The 17796-nt window shown below is 51.7% G+C and overlaps 8 protein-coding genes across 8 annotated transcripts; 2 read left to right on the top strand and 6 right to left on the bottom strand.

The window, feature by feature from the left end:
• Window positions 1-790: 790 nt before the first annotated feature.
• HEM13 (Coproporphyrinogen-III oxidase) lies at window positions 791-2124 on the bottom strand (the record flags this gene model as incomplete). Its single annotated transcript, XM_051497644.1, has 2 exons — window positions 791-1810; window positions 1861-2124. The coding sequence occupies 2 exons, from the start codon at window positions 2122-2124 to the stop codon at window positions 791-793; spliced, it is 1284 nt and encodes a 427-aa protein (XP_051352291.1).
• Window positions 2125-3111: 987 nt separating this feature from the next.
• ATG8 (ubiquitin-like protein atg8) lies at window positions 3112-3582 on the top strand (the record flags this gene model as incomplete). The annotated part of the gene is made up of 3 exons (XM_051497645.1): window positions 3112-3201; window positions 3261-3493; window positions 3546-3582. The coding sequence occupies 3 exons, from the start codon at window positions 3112-3114 to the stop codon at window positions 3580-3582; spliced, it is 360 nt and encodes a 119-aa protein (XP_051352292.1).
• A 1699-nt stretch (window positions 3583-5281) lies between these two features.
• Window positions 5282-5719, bottom strand: J4E92_006276 (uncharacterized protein; the record flags this gene model as incomplete). The annotated part of the gene is made up of 1 exon (XM_051497646.1): window positions 5282-5719. The coding sequence occupies one exon, from the start codon at window positions 5717-5719 to the stop codon at window positions 5282-5284; it is 438 nt and encodes a 145-aa protein (XP_051352293.1).
• Window positions 5720-7266: 1547 nt separating this feature from the next.
• Window positions 7267-8751, top strand: J4E92_006277 (uncharacterized protein; the record flags this gene model as incomplete). Its single annotated transcript, XM_051497647.1, has 1 exon — window positions 7267-8751. The coding sequence occupies one exon, from the start codon at window positions 7267-7269 to the stop codon at window positions 8749-8751; it is 1485 nt and encodes a 494-aa protein (XP_051352294.1).
• Window positions 8752-8880: 129 nt separating this feature from the next.
• J4E92_006278 (uncharacterized protein) lies at window positions 8881-10366 on the bottom strand (the record flags this gene model as incomplete). The annotated part of the gene is made up of 2 exons (XM_051497648.1): window positions 8881-9964; window positions 10017-10366. 2 exons carry the CDS (start codon window positions 10364-10366, stop codon window positions 8881-8883), a joined length of 1434 nt encoding a protein of 477 aa, XP_051352295.1.
• Window positions 10367-11163: 797 nt separating this feature from the next.
• Window positions 11164-11625, bottom strand: J4E92_006279 (uncharacterized protein; the record flags this gene model as incomplete). The annotated part of the gene is made up of 1 exon (XM_051497649.1): window positions 11164-11625. One exon carries the CDS (start codon window positions 11623-11625, stop codon window positions 11164-11166), a length of 462 nt encoding a protein of 153 aa, XP_051352296.1.
• An 874-nt stretch (window positions 11626-12499) lies between these two features.
• On the bottom strand, window positions 12500-14404 carry J4E92_006280 (uncharacterized protein; the record flags this gene model as incomplete). The annotated part of the gene is made up of 1 exon (XM_051497650.1): window positions 12500-14404. One exon carries the CDS (start codon window positions 14402-14404, stop codon window positions 12500-12502), a length of 1905 nt encoding a protein of 634 aa, XP_051352297.1.
• Window positions 14405-15010: 606 nt separating this feature from the next.
• Window positions 15011-17697, bottom strand: J4E92_006281 (uncharacterized protein; the record flags this gene model as incomplete). The annotated part of the gene is made up of 5 exons (XM_051497651.1): window positions 15011-15378; window positions 15438-15756; window positions 15813-16075; window positions 16151-17507; window positions 17560-17697. 5 exons carry the CDS (start codon window positions 17695-17697, stop codon window positions 15011-15013), a joined length of 2445 nt encoding a protein of 814 aa, XP_051352298.1.
• Between the last annotated feature and the right edge of the window lie 99 nt (window positions 17698-17796).

Raw genomic sequence — 17796 nt, forward strand, 5'->3', positions numbered from 1 at the left:
TACATTCTTATACTAAGAAAGTAGATTAGAGATGCGTTTACTAGAGAATAGCATTACAATTTTTGCCTATACTTAGAGAGTAGTACTAAAAAGAAAAGAGGTATCTTAACTAGATTTAAGAACTATAATTATAAGAAGCTATATACTATCTTTATAGTAGATACTATATAATTTAGGTAGAATATTATATATAGATATATTATTACCTAGGCACCTTAAGTTAAATCTATACGCTATTATTATCTATAACTACTATTTTTTATTCTAGAAGCAACTCTTAGCTACATATATACTATACACAACTATAACTAAATAAAGTCTATAGAGAAAGCATTCTAGAACCTAGCGACGCTTAACTATTAAGGCCTCTGCTCTAGGAGTGCACTCTAAGAGGCCTACTTTATCGAAAAGTTCTTTAAGAAAACTAAAGAAGAGATAAGAGTAGATGAGGAAGCTTCAAAGATATTGAAAAAGGCATCAATGAAGAGAGCAGGCGAGGTATACAGGTCAAATCCCGAGAATAAGCTAAAGATCGGGCTCAGAGCAAAGGCATTATACGCAGAGAACAAGGCAAAGCCCACAGCAAAGGAAGCAACTGCAGAGTACAACGCAAAGCGCAAAGAGAAGAGAAATAGTGCAGAGGAAAAGCTGAAGCGCAATGCACAGGATCGTGCTCGGCGAAAGGCCAAACGTGAAGCGAAGGTCGCTGGATAAAAGTAGTAGGCCATCAGTGTACAATTTGCTATGGCGGTTCGTAGATTATCTATGTACAAGTCCACGTCCCAGCTTTCTACACCCACTCCTTCGGACTCTTGAGGACTTCGATTAACCGTTCCTCCCTGCTACCCTTTGCAGGTTCATGCATATACTGCCACCTTGCCGTAAGAGGCAAACTCATGAGAATACTTTCGACCCGAGCACCAGGTGTGTTCAGACCAAAAGCCGTTCCACGGTCGTGCACAAGGTTGAACTCGACATAGCGTCCTCTGCGGATCTGCTGCCACTGCTTCATCTCGTCCGTGTAGGGCATATCCTTCCGCCTGTTGATGATGGGCAGGTAGGAAGGCAGGAAAGCGGACAAGCAGTCCTGAATGAATGAGAATAGTTGTTCCTGATCCTTCTCTGTCTCGTCGAGGTCGTCGAAGAAGATGCCGCCCACACCTCGTGTTTCACCCCGGTGCTTGTTGCTAAAGTACTCGTCGCACCACTTCTTGAATCGCGGGTAGTATGCTTTGTCGTGCTTATCGCAGGCTTGCTTGATAGCGCCGTGGAAGTGTATCGCGTCTTCATCGTAAAGGTAAGAGGGTGTGAGATCGCAGCCACCGCCGTACCACCATGCGTTTGTGTTTCCCAGCTCGTCGGCGGTCTCGAAATAACGGTAGTTGAGGTGCACGGTCGGTGCGTTGGGGTTGTGGGGGTGAAGGACCATGGATAGGCCTGCGGCAAAGAACTCGAGCGAGTCGACGTTGGGGTCGAGAGCTTTGTGGTTGGCGCGCATCTTTTGTATGGCGGCTTTAGGCAAGCGCCCGTATACGACTGAGGTGTTCACGCCTCCCTTCTCGAAGACGTTGCCGTCTTGCAGGATACAAGTGATGCCACCACCGCCTTCTGGTCGCTGCCATGTGTCGATCTTGAACTTGGTGCCGTCGACCTTTTCCAGCTCAGCCACGATTTCCTTCTGGTTCTGCTTTATGAACTGCTCCATTCGCAGGCGCATGGGTGATTGCTCCGAGACGCCATTCTCACGCTTGAGCAGGGCATCCTTCTCAGCGATGGAGGGTGCTTCGGTCTTGATCGTGTCGTCCGTCCACTGTGACATGGTTAATAAGGTTCAAAGCAATATTCAGGGTCTCTGTGTACCATGGAGTAGACTAAGGCCCCAATGAAGGGTACAAATAGCAACCGTATCCTGTTCGGCCATTTGCTCGGTGGAGGATTACGCCATTCTTCCAAAGGATCCGGCTTCTCCGGTTTCTTGCCTGAGGGTAGGTCTAGGCGGCGTCTTGGTGAAGCGTGTAATTGTCTATTGCAGATGTGATACGGCCGTAGTGTTGGTTGCGGCGCATGGCTGTGGGGGAGCTCGAGAGCTCTTGAGATGCGGAGGGAAGATCGGGATGGACGCATGGCGGGCAGGTGGATACTTGGGGACAAGTTCACCGCATGAAAACCATTGGAGGTGTATGGGCCGTGAATTGCTTTATACTAAGTGTGTGTGAGAAAGTTGGTGGATTGGAAAGTTGTCGTGCATCACACCACGGTGGGCGCATCATCAGTGGAGCTCCTCGGTACTCCTACTAGCGGTATCGGTACCTGCATCATGCAAATACGGCAAACTTGCCATTACAGACAACGAAAGTGAGGACGCGCGAAAGCGCTTACTTTGAGTTGTACTGGTTTCGGCTTCTGACGGACTGAGTGCTCAAAGACACATGTGCACCTATCTGTAGACGCGCAGCATGCGGTAGCGAGGGTTCGTTGGCGGTACTCGCTAGGTAGGGTGCGCACTGCTACCCAGTATCCTGACGGGCATCTCACGGTGCATGAGAAGTACTCGTTCGCGCTGTCATAGAAGGCGTCTGAAGAGATAGCGCGTGTCCAACGCGTTGACTTCGAACGATGGAATGATGTAGCCTACGTCAAGTTCAAGATCGCGTCACGGCATGCTGCAGTGGCGGTGCTCAGGTCTATGGATGACTCAACCTTGGATGCGTCCGGGAGACCCAGGTCATGGGAGCTTAGCAAGTGACTTGGTGGGCGAAGCGGTCAGCACAGCCATAGATGAGGACCAGGTCGCTCTTCACGGGTGAAAAGGGCTGCATTCGCATGACGAAAGAGGGCTGATTGCACTGTCTCTGATTTCCAGAGAGCACTTGTCTGGCGCGTGAAGCGTTGGTCGTCTGTTGCATAGGGCATGTGCATGGATGGTGACTGACTTGGGCGTTGGTTAGGTAAGGCTGGAAGTGATTCGCCCCGCTCTGCTGCCTACCCTTAAACTCCCACACCGCCCGCACCCTCAGCGTCCTACATCTCCACCCGCACCACCGACAAAACTCCCGCCTGCTCACTCTACACACTCACATACACTACCCATCACTCTTACACATATCCAAGATGCGTTCCAAGTTCAAGGACGAGCACCCGTTCGAGAAGCGCAAGGCCGAGGCGGAGCGCATTCGCCAGAAGTACAACGACCGCATTCCCGTACGTTTGCCTCCTGCCTGTTCATCTCCCTCACTGCGACCGTAGCTAACAAGGCGCAGGTCATCTGCGAGAAGGTCGAGAAGTCGGACATCGCGACCATCGACAAGAAGAAGTACCTGGTACCCGCCGACCTGACCGTCGGACAGTTCGTCTACGTGATCCGTAAGCGCATCAAGCTGTCACCTGAGAAGGCCATCTTCATCTTCGTTGATGAGGTTCTGCCGCCTACCGCCGCGCTCATGAGCTCGATATATGAGGAGCACAAGGATGAGGATGGCTTCCTGTACATTACGTACGTAATCCCTTCGCCGCGCACCGCGATGCAGCTGCTAACAACCTTATAGGTACTCCGGCGAGAACACATTCGGCGAGGCCATCTAGGGAGCTCGCTCCATCCCGCATCCCCTTATCTATCGGTTATCAAGGCCGCGGCGAACTCACAGGCGTTATCGGATCACGGGTTTCTTCATTATTTCATGGCAACACTACACGGGCTGGGTGATGGATCGGTATTCTTGATCAGCGCTTTGGTGCGACGGCAGACTCCTCGGCACTCAGCACTAGGCAAACATCATCTGAGAATGAGGCGGATCAAGCACAAGACAGCGAGAATGCACTCCGCTGGAGATGGAGCTCCACGGACATGACGAGTGGCGGTCGGACAGATTGGCTTTCTCTTTTGCGCTGTACCTGTAGCTTGATCATCACATTTCAGCCCAAATGCACCAGACTTAATCCACGACGACTGTCTTCACATGACCCCATCTGTGACGTCTCGCATGTATCCCGTGAAGCGCTATCTGTACCTGACAAGGCAGCGTGACTTGCGGCTCCTCCGGGCTGAAACCCATGACGCCATCACCCGCCTCACCACACGCCCAACCGCCTCCATACAACCAGCTGCATGCAGACTGGATGCACAACATGGATAATCAAAACGACGTGAACTGTTCTAGCACCTTCTGAAACAATGACATGCTTTCCAAGCGGCTCTTGACGCGTGTTTGCCCAAGTAGTCCGCATGGCGCGACCGCGGGCGTGGGGAAGCTCCAGCTGGCGGCAGGCACGGACCACAGCAAATGCAGGTGCAGTGGATCTTTGATGGACGCGATCTGAGAGAAGTTGATCGAGACACCGACGTGAAATTTTGCCCTTGTCGACTTGCACCTGCAGAACCATCGTAGTTGCCTAAACAACCCACTACTTGTTCGCAATCGAATCACTTCCGGAAGACTATTCTGAGACCCCGCAATCATGGCGGCCCAGTACATCATATCAAAGTGCGCCTTCCCCTCTCGTCGACCTTCGACTTGGAGACTAACAAGTCGCGCAGAAGTCTCGACCCTCTTTTCGCCATATCCATCGGTCTCGCCGCTGCCTTCACACGGATAAATCGCGAGGAGAAAGAGAAGGGCCGGACCTCACAGGAGAGCATAGATGTGCTGAAGAGGAGATGGAATCTGGCGTGGCAGGGCACTGAAGCGGAGAAGAAGGCTTGAGTTCGAAGAGACAAGATGGAATAGAAAAATGTGGGACGAGAAGGTTATACGGAGATGCAAACGCAAGACATACGAAGTTGCATGCGGTGCACTTCCACCAAGGACGAATACTACGATACCCCGCTACGCAATGGATAAAAGGAGGAAAGTTGGTTCAACAAGAGCTGTCTCACTACACAGAGGGTAGGCACCTCCTCGCTAAGCCATCCATAAGACATGCCCGATAGCCATCATCGTCTGTCTGGTCGTACCCAGCTTGTCAACAGGCGTAAAGATCAAGTGACAGCTCATCTCAGAGGCTGCGGGAGATGGGAGGTACGGCGCAGCATGCAAAGAGTAACCATCTTGTTCTCTGTGCAACACTAATGAAACTCGCTCTGACGATGCGAAAGCTGTAAGAAATGTCGCAGGCTTCATGGAAATATGCTTAAAGCCTTCTCGAATATGCTTTTTCTGATGTACAATTGTCAAAAGTCGAGTTAATCTTTTCACTTCCAGCTACCTAGGTAGGCCTGTTCCAGATACCCACATCTGTTTGAATCTTCCTTCCGACACGAATATCACCACCACAGCCAAATCTCCTAGAAGATCAGCTTCCATGCCGCCTCGGCCGTGAGTCCCAGAAGCGCAACCGAACTCGCAGCAAAGACCGGAAAGCGCAGGGAGACGTTGTTCGTCGAAACATGAATAATGCTGTGTACGAATCTCAAGCCGACATAAGCCCACGCCAAAGCAACGGTCCTCTTCTCTTTTACATCCAAAAGGCTCAATCCTAGCAATACGGCGTAGAACTGAGTGGGTTGTTCGAGTAAGTTGTTGAAGTTGTCCGCAGGCCACTTGACGAAGGCCGGTAGCTTTTCGTCTTTTTGCTTCTTGACGGTTGCCGGGTCGAAGCTGATGTCGTATTGGGAGAGGGCTGGGATTCTTCGTTTGTAGAGAAGAGCTTCCATGGCAAAGGTCCAGATGTTGAGCCCGACGAGTGGGCCGAGAAGAGGTTTGTTGGCGAGAAGGGCGGACATGGTGCCGTAGATATGGTGGTGGTTTGAGCTGTGAAGACGGGTGCAATTGCTGGGGTTTGAATGGAGATTGTAGAGGAATAACGACAGAATTGGGTGAATTAGCTAAGCTTTGAGAAGATGCTTGTATCTAGATGCTACGTATTTAAGCATCTATCTCCTCTCGATATCGCTGCTGTGAAGGTGATCGGTTGAACTTCGGCCTGATTACAAACTCGATGGCTGACAAACTTCACCATTGATATACGAAACGACTCCACTGAAAATTGTATCTGATGTCCACTTTCTTTTTACTTTAGGCTATTCAAATCTGGTATGATTGGAGATTGATGGTCATGAACCGTGATCGGCTCGCTTGCCTATCTAGCGGTTTGACCTGATCCTGTTCAGGTACCGCGTCTGTGCAAACCTCTGATCTCTCTCCACCCCAAGTCCGCCCTCATCTTGCACTCCCAATCGTTCCCGAAGAACTGACCAATGGTTAGGTTACATGCTTTCTCCGTCGCAACAAAGACATCCTTATCAGTGCCTGGACCACGCTCATGGACGCTGCACTCCACGAAGCTGATTCTGATGAGAAGTGCCGCCTGTACTTCGACGTTCTAAAGATGGCCCATCTGGGCAGTATCGCGTGGGACCTGATATGAGTGAGAAAGACTCCGCCATGAGAGTGGCGGGCAGGCCAAAAAGTATCTTCGATAATCAGTTGTACGACAAGAACCAGTTCGGACAGTCTGTTCGCCAAGGCACCGGGAGTGGGTGACTCTATTGGCGACACACTTGGGCGGGTACAGCTCTTCTCTTGGGTTTTGTCTACGCGGCTACTGGAAGAGCTGTACAGGCATTATTACCTTTTGCTTGACCGCATTAAGTCTAAGCGGACTTAAAGACGGTTCCTGGACGCTTACTTTATTAATCCTCCGAAGCTACGAAAGAACGCAACAGCGACGAATGGGACTCGTTGCCGCAAAGACATCCCCCTCAGCCCAACGCTGGTTGGTCGGGGTCCAGGGTAAGTGAAAGCATGTTAACGTGTGCCAGACAGTCGGTGTACTGACATGAAATCCACGCATTCTAGCTCACTTTTGGAAGGCTCCTAGGTTCGTACTGTGGTATCCCGATTCCCCGAGTGGGGGTTCGGGATCGTCCTAATTGGCCCGATGGTCCTGCCTAGCGGGTTTTGACGAATAGGAAGTCATGGCGGAAGTGGCGATATCTCCAACCTCCAGGAGAGTATCACCGCGCCGCGGTAAGGAATTCCTGCCACATGGGAATGGCTGGTTGTACATGACGCTACGAGTCATGGTAAATTCTAGGATCGTGAGCACCTGACCTTACGACGTTACACCGCGGCACCGGGAACATGACGATCATCATTCCTAAGGCTTCACCGACACTCAGATACGAAAACGTCAAAGAAGTCTTACATCCGCCGGTTAAGATATCCTTCTAGGTGCCGAACTCTGTCCGTGTGGAACTATATATGCTTGTAACAGTACGACTGACAGTCAACTCCAACTGAGAGGAACATCGCGACTACTTACCTCAAGATGGATACCTTGGCCAACAACACGCATCCGAAATGGTGGAAAGATCCGGGCATGAAGAAACTCAACTTCTTGCTCCTTTCAAGCTACATAGGCGCCATAACGAATGGTTACATCAGCTCTCTCATCTCCAATCTCATTGCCAACCCCAGATACTTCCAAGACATACAAGGGCTTTCCCATCCGAAGCTGCTCGGACTAGTCACCGCTGCCCAGTCCATGGGATGCATCGCCGCTTTCTTTCCAGCACCATGGCTATCAGACAAGTACGGTCGCCGCGTAGGAATCATCTTTGGAAACATCGGGATGATAGCCGGCTTTACAGGGCAGATCTTCTGTACGAGATTCGATCAATTTCTCGGCATGCGTATACTCGTCGGCTTTTCTAGTATTTCAAACACGATTTCCTCCTCCGCTCTACTCGTCGAGCTTGCACATCCACGCCAGAGGGCCGTTGCAGGTGCGCTCTTCAACACATGCTACTTCATCGGCTCCATCACCGCGGCTTGGGCCTCTTACGGAGCTTTGAGAATACCGGGTTCGTGGTCATGGAAACTACCGGTAGCCATTCAGCTGTTTTGGTCGCTGGCGCAGCTGAGCTTGATCATGTTCTGCCCCGAGTCGCCTAGGTGGCTTGTACGACACGGAGAACAAGAGAAAGCCCAGTCTATCATGATACGATACCATGCCAATGGGCTCGCTGGTGATGAGCTAGTATCTTCCGAGTTCGCGCGCATGTGCGCATCTACGGCGGCTGAGGCCCAGAGTAACACTACTGGCTGGCTGGCCTTGCTTGCCACACCAGGCAACCGTAAACGCCTCGTTCTATCTGTAGTCATTGCCGTGGCTACTCAATGGGTCGGAAACGGGATCATCAGCTTCTACTTGGCGCCGGTACTCCGAACGGTCGGAATCACGAACTCCCTCCATCAACAAGGCATCAACGGCGGGCTTCAAGTCTACGTCTGGCTCTTAGCCTGTGCAGCCGCACTGTTATGCGAAAAGGCCGGTCGACGCCGCCTCTTCTTGACGTCCACGAGCCTAATGTTGGTCTTCATGGTGCTGATTACCATCTGCTCGGCCCTCTACTCGACCACCGGCTCCGCATCTGCAGGCTACGCCGTCATTGTATTCCTCTTCCTCTTCTTCGGTGGCTACGTCATTGGCCTGACACCCATACCCATCCTCTACGTCAACGAGATCTGGCCTAGTCATCTGCGCACGAAAGGCACAAGCGTGTTTTGGGTATCGCAAGCTGTGTCTATCACTTTTAACCAATTCGTGAACCCCGTGGCGATTGACAAGATTGCTTGGAAATACTACTTGGTCTACATTGGTGTCTTGGTCGCGGTTATCAACTTCATCTTCTTCTATGTGCCGGAAACGAAGGGCCTGTCGCTGGAGCAGATTAGTAGTATCTTCGACCCTGTACAGGATGTTACTGTTGAGCTGTCGGTCTCGGATGTTAGGAGGGAAAATGAGGCGTAGAGGATACATGGTGCGAATCTGGGTCTTTCCGGTTCATTTCAGCGTAACGAGGCAACGACAAGAGAGGTGGATGAACGTAGTCAGATCAATAAAAATATAGTTACAGACTACGCGAGCTTATCCAAAAGCCTAAGAGTGGGTCTTCGACAAACCATCAAGCTGACTATAGGCAGTCCAAGTGCGCTGGTCCAGAGGTCCGGGGATCTTTGTCATTTTGTAAGCCTGACGGAGGGTGTCCCAAGAGCTTTGATCAGTAGATTCGGAAGTCTTTGACCGTTTCTTCGGTTTCTGCTCCTGACTTTGCTCATCTGATGCCTCCTTCTTGCCCTTACTTTCATCTGTCTCCTTGGTATTTTTCTCCTCGACTTTCTCATCTTCTATCTCATCACTCTTTCTCTTCTCACCCTGATTCCCTTCCTTCTTCCCCTTCCTCCATACGACCCCGACAACGCCAATTCTCTCAGGTGGCTCATACAGCTCAGCAACTGGCCCTGGCCTGTTGGGCAATCTTTCGTATATCAGAGTCGAGGCCTCAAAATCGGTGTCACCTTGGGTCTCTGGATTATGAGTGAGCGGATGTATGTCGGTTCCTGGAAAAGGGAAGAGATGGTGATCGTCATTGATGAAGTAGTGTTTTATTGGTGGTGGACTGTCCTTCTTCTGTCTGCCTTTTCGAGGACAGGTTGTCACACATGCGGTATAATGACCCGCTCGTGTGAGGTTACCGGAGTGAATGATCTTGCCGATGAACTTGTACCGGAGCTGTGAAGACGGTGGACTAACGTATGCAGTGAGATCGAGCTCGTTGGGGATGATGATGGGATGCGTATTCTTGATCGGCAGGCTTTGGTCGTCCTTGTCGAATACTTGTTCCCCATCTTTGTCAAAAGAGTTCAGTTCCAGGTTAATGCGAAGGTACTCGGGTGCGGCTTCGATCGTTTTGAACTTCTTGACATCTCCCGTATGATTGCAGGCTTCGCATGTTACCGGCATATCTTCGATGTCCAGCCATGTCGAGCCTGCCAGGGCAGTCTGCAGATCAGGATGATTATGCCCATTCTTTGCAATCATGACGTTTGAGAAGCCAAGGTCTTTGGTGATGTCGTAGTCGTCGATGGAGTGGAGGTGTGTACAACTGCCATGTGTACACCGCATTTCTTCATGCCGGGTCAGAGTGAAGAGGTAGTTGAACTCGTCCAGTCGTTGGTGATTACTGTTGAGACAGTCAGTGATCTGTACACGGGTGGAGTTAAGAGAGTACTTACCCAGGATCGATACTGTCTTTACACGCATTTAGCAACCTCATCAAGAACTCATCGGAATCTTGCTGGCCAGCAGCATTTCTCCTGCGCCCATTGCGGTCACTGGCGCTTTCTTTGTTAAGCTTTCGATTCATGAAAGCATTCTCTGATTCTCCCTGCGCTTTAGTGAGTCCAGAGGAGCTGGGGGGCTCAGTGGACCAGCGTCTAGCCATGGCGTTCAACGCTTTGACGCTAGGACGTGTGTGGGGAAAATTCATAGAAGGATTGTTTCCATTTTCCCGAGCATTCGACCAGTAGTCCAAGACAAAAGCCTTTACCAAGCAGGCTACGCATTGCTTAATGCTTTCGCCCATCTTAAGGAGCACTTGGTCCTCCGTTTGATTCACCGGTAGATGGCGATTCGGATCGTTTGCGCGACAAGTCCAATCCGCGCCCAGAGCTGCATCGTTATGCTGCTTTATCCAGCTGCAGAACTTTGGAAGATGGACGAGGTTTTGCAAAGCGCTATTCATGTAGCAAGAGTTTCCCGAATTGCCAATGCCGCGGGGCTGCTTGTCGGGACGGCCTTCTGGCCATCTTTTGCTAATTGCATTTGTAATCGCAGGTCTGCGAGGGTTCCTTCCACGTGGCAAGCGAGACCGATGGCTTCGGGGAGGAGGTGCGGGAGGGAGATGTATAGGGGCGGTGGCTGCTTGGCGCCGCGTAATCGGAGGCATGTTGATCTAATGCAGTCGATAACGGTAGATGATGTAGGAATTGATGCGAGATTGCGATAGTCTCATAAAGATTTTTTTTGGATGTGATGACTTCCCGCGCGTCGATAGTTCTTCCATCTCTTTTGAACTATGTTTGCACGGGCGACAATGGGTAGCCTTTCTCTTTGTTCTATTGTCGAGCTGGCCATTGTGGACCTTGTCACCAAACGGGCTTATTGATCCTTGGACAGGATAGCTCAAAGAAAGTGAAAGTGAAAGGCAATATGTGATGGGTGAATGTGACTGGATTGGCTTCCTCGAGATGTTAATCTTGGCTCACTCAACGTCGACTGCTAAATCGGAGATGACCTACATGTATTACGCGCATTGCAGTAGATAGCGATGCAACAGAGTGACTACATTGCTGTCTATACATCATCTAAGTTGATGTACCTTTAGACCTGCTTACCCTTACCTTTTCCCTCGTATTGTTCCTCTTCGTCATCCTCCTCCATTCTCCTCTTCATTTCTTCCACCGCCGCTCTTCCCCCCTCCTCCCTCTTGGCAGTGCATTCATCCAGCAGTCCCTGAAGCTTCTTCGCCCTCTCTGTATCACTCAACTTCTTCTTCCACTTCTCGTTCATCTTACCTGCCAGCAAAGTATCCTCAAGTTCAAACCTTATCAGGATGGTGCTTGCGGTAGGACTGGGTGTGCTATCTTTGCTCACGGTAACGAGGTCGTTGTCCTCGCTTTCGGACGTGGTGACTCGCTTCTCTTTGGGTGGAGACTCTGAACTGGAAGGAGAGCTTTCTTCCTCAAAATCGGACAGGACTTCCTGGTCTGGCTCGTCGGGGGAGTGTTCGCTTGAGTATCCTGCATTGGAAGCGTTCTTTTGAGGCGTGTTCTTTGGTGGCATGTTGTGAGGATGGCTCAGTTGTGGTTCCACCTTCTATCGCCTGTAGCGGGCGTATTATATGCAGCAACATGATTGCTAGACATTGCGAAATAGGCGTCACATGCTAGTGACTCCCCTCAAGCCTGACTTGCGTGCAGCAAACACACTCATGGCAACCACATGTAGTCGTCAAGCTCAGTTTTCCGCAAACGACGACGGGGTTTTGCGCCAAGGTAACCAGCCTCTTCCGAGATACAGTCTCGCTCACAGCATTCTAGTCGTAACAGTAAGTCTTTTATTCGTCTTCGTCCCATGCTGAGCATCATGGTGAGCCTTGTCGTTCTATAGTGCGAACCCCCCAGATCGAAGCTCGAAGTTCGGCAGGTAGCTTAGAGAACAGAGGGAAGGTAGCCGCCATGATGGGCTGTTCATAGGGTTGCAAAGAAGGTAATGCGCCCTTCGGTCGGATTGGAGCCTGGTCTGGTGCGCGCCGGTCATCGAAGTTGCATTTTGGTTAGTTTTGTGAAGAAGCGTGAATGGGATGTACTGTTATCGGATTGAATAGGGGCAGACCGTTCGCGCGAGACAGCGCGCGTCGACTGCTGTAAATCCGCCAGGATCTTCTAGTAACGCCATGGCTCGAGATATGTCGATGTATTTGTGATGCACGACGCGCGAGCGAAGTAGACGCGTCGTGACCCGGTGGGAGCTTGCCCACATACGTCATTACCCAGCCATCTTTGTATCCAACCAAACCGGGTTAGCTCTCAAATCAACCCATCAATCATCATCATGAGCAGCCACTTCAAGTACATCAACATGCTCACTTTTACCAGTATATTCATGTGTGCAAATCCAATCGTGCTATCTATGTACCGTCAAGTTGTGACGCAGATCACCAAGGGCCACCCATGCTCTGTGGGTATCCACCGCCCCTTCCCCCATGTTCAAATCCACGGTGCGACGGCAACACCGCACTTTGTCCGCCAGGGAAGTAACCACCACCATAGTCTTGACCTTGAATATGACCTTGACCCTGACCACCAGTGTACATACCTTGCGCTGGCATCTGGCCAGGCACCGGCTGAGCATACGCAGCGCCTTGAACAGGACTCGGCATAGGCCCCTGTGGCATTCCCCCTCCATAGCCTTGCTGCGGCATCTGCTGCTGCTGCTGCTCAGCCCCATTATATGCCAGGTGCGACCCCCTAGTCTGCTGCGTATTCTGTCCAAACCCATATGTTCGATTAGGTTCCGGCATCGCAGCCACCGCAGCCACGTTAGTTGTAGCCGTCTTCCCCACATCTTTCGGTGGGTTCAGCGCGAACCCCCAAGTCCCCTCCCTCAACTTGCCCTTAACGAATCCAACTTTCTTCGCCACACCTTTAGGCATCTTACTCTCGTCACACCCTCCAATCGCCCATTCACATGCCTTGACAACCGCATTCCACATCCCTTTCTCCGTGTCTCCGAGCACAGGGTTACCTTTCTCCTGTCTTACGCGCTCTAGCACGGCCATCATGAGGCCCTGAACGCGGTTCGTGACTTTTTCGAGATCCTGGGATGACTGTGGGATGAGGATGTGGAAGGTCGCTGGGCTGGTAGGTCGGATTTGCGACTTAGTGAAGGCGATATTGACGGGCGCTGCGGTGTAATTATCTTGTGCGGAAGCAGAGGCGGGTCCGACTGCTAGCCTGGCAAATGCAGGTACTCCCGCGCCGTGGGCTAGAAGGGCGAATGGGCTATCTGCTAGCTGAACAGCGTGGTGTATGGTTTCGTCTTTGCCGGCTGCACGACACTTGCTCTTCTCGTAGTTGTCTTTGCTCACGCACATCCTTGCCCAGTGTTTCGCCTTGCTCGCATCGAGATGCTTCTGCACCATCTTTACTGCGTCACTGCCGTACCTGCCTTCACTCGCAGCGCGGAGTCGGAATGCAAAGGTAACGAGCTCATCTTGCGCTTTGTGGAGGTGAGGTCGCGACAGCGAGGTAGGAAGGAACGTGTTGATGTAGTAAGCGTAGTAGTACACATACGTACCGAGATACTCGAAGTTAAGCAACTGACTAGGTGCATCGAGGAAGACAATGGGTGTGTCTAATTTCTTCGCGAACTGTTCCAGGCGCTCGAGATCTGGCAGTTTGTTCGCTCGTCCAGATACCGAAGGTGCTATTCCGTCTGCGAGGTTGAGGGATCCCGTGACGGTGATTGCAGATAAAGCGGATCGTAGAGGAGATGTTGTCATGTTGATCCACTGTAGCAGGAAGTGCAGTACAGCGCCGTGATGCCAGACTATCTTCTGCAATCCGCCCATCTTCAGTACTTGCTCGACAGCCGTGTTGACTCTCTTCACTGTCTTCTCGAGCGCCTCCTGCTGTCCAGATAGAACGCCGTTATCCCATCCCCTCACTATGACAATCTTGCTGAACACCGCCACGGTGCCTTCGAGATGCTTCTTGCCATCAGCTCCAGTCAGATACTCAACCAACTGGCAGATGCGACCGAAGTTGTTCCTACTTCGACTCTCTTCAGCAATGATCAGCATACTGCCATCACTTTCGTTCGCGCCCTTGTTCTTGCGCACGCCGAGGTCGCACAGCTTGGCGATGACCGACGTGAGTTGGAGAAGGCTGTCGATATCGGAGTCGGTCTCCCAGATATGAAGGACACCTGGGTCGCAGACCTTTTCGAGAGTGCTCTTGGAAGCGGCAGCAAAGGACGACTTGTACTGATCTGGCATCGACTGCACCGACTTCTTAAACGCGTCGAGATCGCCTGACCAAGGGCCGTTGAAGGATGTCATCTTCTCGCGATGGTGATGTTTGCGCCGATGGTGAGAGTGTGACTGAGATTTGTGACGATGGGGAGAGGTGGCGGGACTGTTGGGAGGCTGCGCGGGATGCGAAGTGTTGCGCGGCGGATGGGTCGGAGAGTAGCGATCGATGAAGCGGTTGATATAGTTCATTGAAGGCCTGCTGTTGTTGTACTCGTCTTTTTTAACATGGCGAAAGGTGACGGTTGGTAGTTTGTTCATGACGCGGCGTTGGCTGTTGTGGATGTGAAGGAGTAAAAAGATGGACCTGCAAGATAGACACGTGAGCGCAAAGGCGGACGCTTACATTGATTGATTGCAGTGCAAAACGAGGATGACAGCGAAAGTAGTGAAGCATACGCCTTGCGCGTGGCTACCGGTGAAGCGACAAAAAGTTCAATGTTCGGCCAAGGCGTGAGGTGAGGAACAATATGCAAGATAAATATGAAGATGCGATTCGAAAATCGCACGTGTACCTGACCTTACCACCGGGGTCTCATTGGGTTCGAGCAGTCGTGATATACCCGCACAAGTATCCAAATGTGCCGTAACGCCGCCCCCAATGAACAATTAAACAAAATGAGACATGTGCCGACTTTACTTGCCAACACCACCACCGTGCTCCAAGATAGTCTGCTTGTCGAGCTTCTCCACCTTCCTGCTTAGCAGTGCACGTAGCTCAGGACTGATGACCCTCGCCTCATCTTGCTCCTCTTCACCAACCTGCTTGCCCTTATCTGTGCCGGAAGTCGACGCTTGGTCTTTCGCTGGTGACGCACTTGAGGACGTACTTGGCCCGGGGCCAGCGACGATCGCAGCAGCCAACTTGCGTTGTCGGGCTTGCGGAGCGGAGGGAAAGTTGCCTTTCTTGTCGATTGTCTCTACCGTTCGCTGAAACCTCTTGAAGAGCGATTCCGCGCGAACGAGCGTTGATTCGAGATCCATAGTACCGGAGAGCTCGTTGACTATGATAATGTTAGGATCATTCACTGTTAATGTGGGCTGCTTTGATTGTATAGCTTACCATACTTGAGCACCTCATCGAAGTGCTTCAGGTGCGCCATAATCACATCTCGGTGCTTTTCCAGAATAGCTAGTGCAATGAAGATGTGAAAGTTGCTGCTCTGGTAGTCGGCCCAGAGCGACTCCCACAACCGCAGAACATCTGGCCACTCGAATTCGCGTTTGTACCAAACGAGCAACATGCGGAAAAAGAAAAAGAAGTTCGTCGACTCAGCGGACTGAAGGTGAAGATACAGCTTGGGGTCCATGAGCTGCACAAGGTGGTCGAGTGTCGTGAGTTGCTTGCGCATGCCCGACTGGTCGCGTAGGAAGTTGCGCTCCTGTATGAGCGTCAGTCCTTATACTTGTTTACAATGACCATCGAATCAGTACATACCATGCGCTCCATGAATCCAACAAAGCCCCAGAATGCAACAGCATCATCCTGCATGACAGCGTAGATGGGCGCAAGCAAATCGCTCATGCCCTGAACGTAGCCGAGATCCTTGTTGTATTCGTTGTACGTAAGAAGCATGTCTTTCATCTGCTCCAAGTGAACGTTGGTGCCAGTTTCCGCAAAAGGCGAGTCGGGGTCCGGGTGAGGAATGTCCTCGCCGGCGAAGATGGGAATATTGCGATCTGTGCGATGTACATCTTTCTCTACACAACGGACCCCATAGAATGGGACAAGTCAGCCAGGTTTCAAGCAAGGACGTAAAGTGCAAGGATGCATACCTATTCTGTTCTTTTGTTCTCTCCACCATTCCTCTTGCTCTTCATTCTGATTCCCTTCGACCATTCGCTCCCACCAAGCGCCCTTCAGCCGAATGTACTCATCGCGCCTACTGTTAATGTTCGCGCGACGCTCTTCGTCGGAGCTATCCCAGTCGTAGACCCCGAGAAGGAACAGCCATGCTTCTTTCCTCACGCCATCATCAGGGTCAAGACCTCCATGAAAGACGCGGTCTTTGACTTCGTCTGGTGTCAGTTGCAACCGTCCCTTGGGGTCGAAGAATCCTTTCCATTCTTCCAACGTGACAGGTTTTCTTCGGTCGGCCATGGTCATCTTATCCATGTCAAGAATCTCGAAGTCGCCGACATCGCTCTCCTCCATAGCCAGAACGTCCTTTGCTGTCCATATCCGCTGGTTCCTTTCTCGCTCGCTTTGTTCTGCAATGCCCATAGCCCATCTTGCGAGGTACAACCGTGCGCTGTCGAACTCTTCTTGTAGTGTCTGGACCTCTGGGTTCTGAATCAGGCGTCTAACCTGAGGCGGAATCTTGGGGTTGTCTGCGACGGCTTGAGCAGTCCTTCGCGTGAAGGTGGTGACCTGGCTAAGCTTCTCGAGGAAGTTCCATCTTGCTTCCTTGAGCGCCTTTGTGACGGGATCCATCCCGCCGTCCCGTTTACCAGACTGCGAAGATGAGGCGTCTGCTTTGCCTTCGGTGCTCTTCCTTGGTGCAACGTCTTTGCCGAAGGATCGCTTGTCGTCTTCCGAGGGGTCGATAAGGTATATGCTTGGGTCAGCACCAGACCGTTCGACTGCGACGTATCTCTTGAGCCATCTCAGCACCTCGTCGCCGCCCCAGAACATGCCGCCTCCGTCGCCAAACGGATCGAAGCTTTCCTTGGCCAGCTTCTTCCGCTGCATTATGGTAGACTGGCACTCGCTATCGTGGAAGAAGAGCGCAGGGAAACTGTCACCAGCCCGAGTATTGATGACGACGCTGCCAAACCACCATCCGATGCTTGGTGGCCGTATGAGGACTGAGTATATCTCGCTGACAGGCAGGGCGAATGCATATCCGGGAGTTCCGGCATGTGTAGATGGTGTGGGAGGTGGAGGTACGAGGTATGACTGTCTGGGAGGTGATGACGAGTCGGATAGATCGACCTTGACGTATGTATCATATGCATCGCCGAGGTTTGACTCTGGTATCCAGGCGAGGAGTAGCGATGACGCGTTCACGCTGCGAGCGGAGGAGGAGGAGGTTGGACGCGTGTCGTTAACGGTTCGGTTAGACTTCTGCTGGACGAGAGCGACGAAGCCTGGGATGTTGTCTTTGGAGGAAGGCGAGGGATGCACGTAGACCTGCACATGTTAGCCTACTTCCATCATGCTGCGTTGGATAGGCTTTACGTACCTTGCTCTTGGTGTATAGTAACTTCACACCCTTTCCGCTGCTTGTATGGCGGATCGTGTTGTATTCGCCTTCTTCGTCGTCGCTCAGGTCGTAGAAGCTGGCCGAGGGCGATGGGGGCGCTGGGGCCGACGAAGTCATGCGGGGCTAGGCGGCGTCCCAAAGACGCGGAGTGGAGGTTGGTGATGGGTTCCGAGTAAGATGGCCAGATATTATGTGCAGGAGATATTCCAAGTAGTA

The sequence above is a fragment of the Alternaria infectoria genome (assembly GCF_024043175.1).
Source record: "Alternaria infectoria strain BMP 0036 chromosome Unknown scaffold_9, whole genome shotgun sequence".
NCBI classification, from domain to species: domain Eukaryota; kingdom Fungi; phylum Ascomycota; class Dothideomycetes; order Pleosporales; family Pleosporaceae; genus Alternaria; species Alternaria infectoria.